The following is a 6,963-nucleotide window of genomic DNA, read 5'->3' as shown; positions in this document are numbered from 1 at the left end:
CTGGCCTATAGGACACACGGCAAGGAGCAGATCCGGTAGGCTATCTTAATTCTGTGATCCAGCTCTACGTCCCCTCTCATCACGGCGGTCCTCTGATGAGCATCTGCCATGTTGGCCTTCCATCAACACTTAAGGTGTCACAGTCAAGACTTCCTTCTGTGATCCCTAGTGGAATAATGTATCGGTTTAGATCTACTGCTCTTTGTTCAAGCAATGGTTTTGGGATCTTCTAAAAGTAGCTAAAGACCATTTACCTTGTGTTGTGTATACATGTATGGTCCTTATTGGATTAAAGTACATCACAAATAGCATCTCTAATAAGGCTATATAAATCAACTTGTGTTTTGGGTGAAACACATGCCAAGTACTATAAACAAACCAAAACAATAAGTCTACATCTGTCAGTGATATTGGAATAATATTTATACAACCCTTGAGGCAAAAGATTAAATTGGAGATTACTTGTAAGCATGCCCAGAAATATACAATATATGGCATGTTACCAACTGTGGGGCTCCAATTAAAATGAAAGCTACTTGGGCCATAAGGAGAACAGATATTGGAATTTAAACACACACTAGAAGAGTAGTTACTAGTGTGGTCATCAATTAGTTTACTCATACTTCTTGAGAATTGATTGGCCTCACCAGTAACAGATCACTGCCATTAAATACCAAATATTATGGGCAGGTATTAATTGGGGGGGGGGGGGGGGGGGGGGGGTATATGTAGCCTTTGACCAATCACCAAGCAATGTTAGTAGTTGAGCATGTGTGAGAGTTGAGCCCACCTGTGATGGAAATTTAAAAAAAAAAAAAATGAACAGCAGACACAGAGGATTCCATGGGCCAGAGATGTTTATTTCAGGTGTTAAGATCCATCTTCAAACAGTGCAAGATGTCTGAGATACAAAATCCTTCATCATTCACTGATGGAAGACTCGTCTAAACTTTAGTGCCACTAACTCGCTCGGGCAGAGTGTATTCCTCGATGTAGTTAAGATTATTGGGGTTTTTTGAAGGACAGAAGGGGGGAGACCACTGGTGGAGGTGGAGGTGGGGGGGGGACGGCGGCGGCTCAAAGTAGGTGGGGTGGGTTGGTGACAAGGAGGGGGGGCGGGGTGGACGGACACGCGCACACACACAGGAGAGTGTCTACTTCTGGTCGGGCATGATGTCGTCGATCGACTGGCCGCCCTCCAGACGCTTCTCCATGTCGACGAGCAGCTTGACCCCGTCCACCACCATCTGCACCAGCTCGACCTCCGAGAAGCCGAGACGGTCAGCGTTGGAAATGTCAAACACGCCACCTACTGCGGCAGTGTCAACGCCACCTGGAAGAACGAAGGAACAATTCAGATGTTGAGGTAAATTAATCACTTAAAAAAGGTATACAACACACAAACTGTAGTCCTCTATATTAAATATAGTGCTGCATCAACACTAATGAATCAATCATTTATCATTTAAACATAGCGTAGATTGTTGGATCTGATCGTGATCTGTCTGAGGTTTCTTCCTATATGCATCTCCAATTCTAGGGAGTTTTTTCTAGCCCCCGTTACTCATGGGCTCTTTGAATGTTTAACACTCTGTAAAGCGCCATGAGACATGTGTAATGTTTTGCCGCTCTATAAGTAAAATGAAATTGGATCTACTCCATGTCCTATTACTGTCATACTCATGACAACCGAAATGGCATGTAGTCGTCGCCCCCACCCCCCAGAACTCGGAGGCTGAGAGTGCCTAAAAGGTGCGCCCTGACGTCTTACCTGTGCCGCGTTTCTGGAGCCGGAGCTTCTTGAGGATCTCGCCGAACTTCTCGTGTTTGCTGACGTTGGGCAGCTTGACGTGGACGCCGCCTCGCAGCCCGGTGCCCAGGTTAGAGGGGCAGGTGAGCACGTAGCCCAGGTGCTCGTTCCACATGAACTCGTGGCCCTTGTCCTTGAATAAGGACTCAATCTGCAGGAACAAGCATGGAGTCAAGACCACACATCTACACGTGTGCATTTTCCTTAGTTAAATTATCAAATTCAGGTTTCCAGGCCATCTTCCCTGCATCCTGTCCACAACGTTTGGGTCCAGTCACAAACTAGCTTATCCAAAAGACGCACCCGGCTCACTGGTCTGATTGGTTGAAGGACTATCCATACGGAGTCATTTGAACTATGGCCATTGATCACGTCTCAAAGCGCAGACTCCCCAGACAAATGGTCAATCTTTAAAGACTGAATTTAGTATGGTGATAGCCAGACAAATAACATCCCTTAATGTTACTTCAGTTCTTAAGTTCTAAAAAGGTCCATAATTAAGAAAAACAAACACTCAAATCCCAGGATGTTACTCATTGTGCCAATATATAGGATCCTTAAAATGGGCCAATACATTTGGCCACAAGTAGGGAAGACTCAGATGGACATCTACCTTTGTGAGGCCTTCGCAAAAGCGAGTGAAGACTTCCTTCATGTTCCCTCCTTTCTGCATAGAGATGACACGCAAGTGGTCTTCCTCATTCACCCAGACAAGGAAGGTTTTAGTGTCATTGTGCCTGAACCAAAAACAAACAGACAAAAAACACTTTCACGTTAAGGATTACAGAATCTCAGCTGCAGAAGCAATCAAAGCTACACATTCGTATTATAATAGCCATGCATTTGGAGAGAATATAGCTTTTTTTAAAAACTACCAGAGTAGTAGAATATATAGTATATAATAAGCATGTTAATGTTCAATTTAATTTTTGCAAATTGTGGAAATAACCACAATTGCAGTACTGGTTTTAATTTACTGTTCCCTTTGGATTAGGCCATCAAATGTCCAAATGTCCAATGAAGAAATTCAATAAACCAGTACTCCAAATGACCACTGGAACCATTTGTGATGCATCTCTAAATGAATTTAAGGAAAATTAGCATCACAAAACAAAATTACCAATATTGGCAACATTGTACTACCCATTCCAAATATTTCTGTCTCCTCAACATGGATGATTGCTAGCGAAAGGTGAAGGAAAGGCATAGGCCTACACCGTGGCCTGGATGGACGGCCCTGAGGATGGACTCACCAAATGCCCCTGGCATCGGGCCAGTCACGTCCCATCCCGGAGGCCAGCAGCAGCGGGGACACGGGTTTGTCGAACAAGAAGTGATCGTCGATCAGCTGTTGCTGTTCCTCTTCCGTCATGTTCTTCAGGGCGTAGTACTTTCCTTTAAGGTCTCCATCCAGGGAGCTCAAGGCTGGGGGGGGAGGGAGGGGATGACAAAATTGAATGCAACGGTCAGTTAAAAAGCAGTCTTAATTCAAACAAGCAAATTTATCTGGGATATCAATTTGTCTTCTATACATAGTTCTGTGATTGATACCCAATGTAAACACATGTTCCGTCTCATGGGGGGAAACAAATCTGTTGTAAACAAGTACAAAAAAGTAGAGCGAAAAGTAACTCGAGTTAATGAATGTGTCCTTACACTCAATGGACAGGCTCTCGATGCCGCGCCTCTCCCCGCGGCTGCAGTGTGGTGGCAGGCAGAACCCGCGGACGCTCCTGCCAGTTCGCACTCTGGAGCTCAGAACGTAGTTGGGGTCCAGGTCATCTCCACCCTAGAGGCAAGCCACAAAGACTACATTACCCACAAACCAATCCAAACACATTCAGACACCACAAATGCATTTGTGCATCGCCGATTGTAGGCTACAGTGTACACGTTGTGGATGTGTTGGGCACCAGTTGTATATTTGCAGTGACAAAAAAATGCACAACTAATCTCAAGATGAACTGATTCCCTTGTGGAATTTACTATGCTCATTCAATCAATGCTTGAAATTATACTCAATATTACCCAGCTAAAAAAAAAACAAATATGACTATAGTCAAAACCAATAGCCTTCACTGGGAGAACAAAATGGTATTTTTCTGAAGTCTTATTGGAGGGGAGGGGAGGGGAGGGGAGGGGAGGGGGGCTCACCTGCAGGTTGTCTGGGTTCAGGTCGGTCTTGTGTGTGTCTGTGGGCTTGTATCCTCCGTGGCGGTCCTCGATGACTGGGTCGAGCAGCTCCTTGAACACTTCATATGTCTCCTCATCTCCAGCCACGCATCCAACAGTCATGATGAAGGGATGACCTAGACGTGGAGAGACACAAATTAAGTTCCAGAAAGATATTTTAGCAAAAAAAATCTATGGTGTCTAAATCATATGAAGTCATCAATTAAACAACGTTGTTATTCATAACCTAGTATATAGCCCACAATTGTGTTAACAACCCAACACCTTTATGGTGCCCTGGTGGTCTACCAAAACATTTAATCTGAATAGGTTTTACCATGAACCCGTTGGCCTTGGGACGCCATAATGCATCGTAATGCATTTGCCAGTGTCAGCTACAGTAAGCCCTGAACCACCCATAACTACTGAATCAGTTGGCTAATGCACATTTTAAATAGACTTAAATATATTTAAATCACCACCAGCCATCTGCTAATAACGCTGGCTTTCTAGCGCACCAGATAAGCGAATTGGAATGGGATGGGGGGGATGCGGTCGTCACCGTGTTATAAATCACTAGACCGAGCCTTTCGGAATCCTGCTGCAGAAACGGTGAGCGTTTAGACGCGTTGACCATATGACCTCTGCAGTGAACATGTACATAATTGTTCGGTGAATGTGGTTAAATCCTGATGAAAATCGGGGCAAACTGTAGGCGAAATTCCAATGGATAAGCTAGTGATATTAGTGCATTTGTGCGGAAAGAACGTTTAGAGCTTTTTACATAAGGCCGAGTTGGTCCTTGAAGAATGCGATCCCAACCTGGGACGGTAGCAGCTTGAACGGGGAGGGGTTTTTTTTGCAAGTAGTCGATCATCGGTGGTTTTATTAGGATACCAAGTGGACAGCTCAAGTGATTTTGCAAACAAAGGGTCTGGGGGTAACTTTACCTGGGTTATCAACCCCAGTTTGAATGACATCATCCACAGTAAATCCACTGGGGGTTTGTTTGTCCCGAAGGTTTGCGTACATCTCCGGAGTCAGCACCTTCGCCATGTGGTTGTTGTGCTGGCTGAGGTCGGGGTACTCCTGCTCCGCGGAGTAGTTCATCTTCAACGCGTTGTGAGTGTTACCGAAAGGCATGATTGTTCTCACCTGGGTTGGCAAAGAGACCGTTAATTAACTTGATGACTTGATTAACTTGAAATATCATGGAAGTCAGCCCTTGGTACCAAAACGGATCGACCAATTTAGCCGCATTAATAGTGACGTAACAGCATTAAAGGTCCCAATTTTATTCAATGAAATCGGAGAGGTTAGAATTCATATCATATTTGGATCGCGTCGAATTTACTGTGACGGATCAAAGTGATGATATCAAGCAGAAATACAAATTCGTTTGAACCATCTAAACAGAACGTTATAACTATTGTTTAAAATAGACCCATCATCGTGCAGACATGACGGATTTTCTCAACATTTGCATTCATGCAAAATATTTTGCCAACACTTGCGACAAATGTGAGCATAGAAGAACAAGAGGTTGAGACCGAATAAGAATGCGTAATGCGCAGCACCTTCAGTGAACGTCACCGAGGACCAAGCGTTAGGAAGAGACCGCAAGGTCGTTGACAGCACATAAGGACATTGTGATAACTGCATCGTTTCACAAAGCTTACTTTGCCCCGTCAATCAAAACAATAACAATTTAAGACGACATAACTATAGTTATGTTTACAGCATACAATGGTTCGATATATTGCTCAATACATGACAAAACATGCGTAAAAAATAAACAACATCTACCGTTTTCAAAGCCATATCCTTTATTAAGGTATGCCTTTGTTCTACCCATTATGCTGGTTTATGCAAAAAAAAAAACACTCTTGTCAATTGCTCAAACCCATTACAAACCGGAAATATTATAATACCACAAGCATTCGTCTACAAAAAGCAGTCTATGGCTTTTACGCATTTGACAAAAAATACCCTACCTTATGTCGATTTTCTTTGGGAAAGAGACAAAAATCCTTTTTCAAGACCACAAACGAACACACCAACACTGATAATGGTGTCCAGAAATAAGCGGCTTTCCTTCGGTTTTATACGCCAAGAGAGCTCATTTTTGATTGGGTGCTATTTGAGTCCATTCATTCTATTGGAGAGGGCATGCACGCAATCAGACAGCGCTGAGCAATTGCTTCCAAGGATCACATGTTTTTTTTTCTTTTTTTTTTCCTTGAGAGCTCTGCTGTGGTGATTGACAATTGTCGTAAAATGAACATGGTGGAATTTAGCTCCATATCTGTACTACCACCAAATCAAATGTAGGCTATTGTCATTGTATTATCTGATAGATAGGAAAACGCGAGCATCACTTGATAAACAGCTGCTTGACATGCTAGTTATTTCTTGTGTGTGTGTGTGTGTGTGTGTGTGTGTGTGTGTGTGTGTGTGTGTGTGTGTGTGTGTGTGTCTTTGAAACAAAGACATGCAAGCTGAAAGTGAAAATGTCGTCTTTAATGTTTAGGCCTGCCCCTGAAATTATGCAAGCCTACATCTTCTTCATAAACCAAGGAATGGAAGTTATGAAGCAATTATGAACAGGTGCGTCCTCGGATACATAGTAGTTTGGTTTGGGAATTTATTTGTTACATTTTACTACTTAAGTTTCACGTCATTCCAGATATCCAAAAGGCAGATACTTAGGCCATTAGCTTGAGAGTGACAGTATGCATTGCAGAACTCCATGTCCATGCGATGACAGCAATAACAGGTTGCCTTTGTCTAGAACATGTTAATCTTCTGCAGTTAACACTGGTCTGTTTACTAGATAATGTTATACTGCAGAGTTTGCCAGACATTATCATACTGATAAATTAGCAAGCATACTGCCTCCCCACTCAGCTTGTTGTGATGCAGTAAAGCTATGGCAGAGGTGTGTGTGTGTGTGTGTGTGTGTGTGTGTGTGTGTGTGTGTG

General features: G+C 43.3%; 1 protein-coding gene across 1 annotated transcript; it reads right to left on the bottom strand.

Moving 5' to 3' along the window:
* Positions 1–839: 839 nt before the first annotated feature.
* ckbb (creatine kinase, brain b) lies at positions 840–6,082 on the bottom strand. The gene is made up of 8 exons (XM_062550978.1): positions 5,977–6,082; positions 4,933–5,137; positions 3,965–4,119; positions 3,467–3,599; positions 3,064–3,235; positions 2,424–2,547; positions 1,772–1,961; positions 840–1,333 (listed from the first exon to the last, which is right to left on the bottom strand). Exons 2-8 carry the CDS (start codon positions 5,123–5,125, stop codon positions 1,155–1,157), a joined length of 1,146 nt encoding a protein of 381 aa, XP_062406962.1. The 5' UTR covers positions 5,126–5,137; positions 5,977–6,082; the 3' UTR covers positions 840–1,154.
* Between the last annotated feature and the right edge of the window lie 881 nt (positions 6,083–6,963).

Source organism: Sardina pilchardus, chromosome 12, assembly GCF_963854185.1.
Source record: "Sardina pilchardus chromosome 12, fSarPil1.1, whole genome shotgun sequence".
NCBI lineage: Eukaryota > Metazoa > Chordata > Actinopteri > Clupeiformes > Clupeidae > Sardina > Sardina pilchardus.
Note: the sequence above shows the minus strand (reverse complement) of the source record. Positions and strands in the feature narration are given on the sequence as shown.

Coding starts and splice junctions, on each gene's coding strand:
- ckbb (XM_062550978.1), bottom strand. CDS start 5,125: ATGCCTTTCGGTAACACTCACAACGCGTTGAAGATGAACTACTCCGCG. Junction 3,600..3,964: donor TGAACCCAGACAACCTGCAG/GTGAGCCCCCCT, acceptor GCTTGCCTCTAG/GGTGGAGATGACCTGGACCC. Junction 1,334..1,771: donor GCTCCAGAAACGCGGCACAG/GTAAGACGTCAG, acceptor TCGTTCTTCCAG/GTGGCGTTGACACTGCCGCA.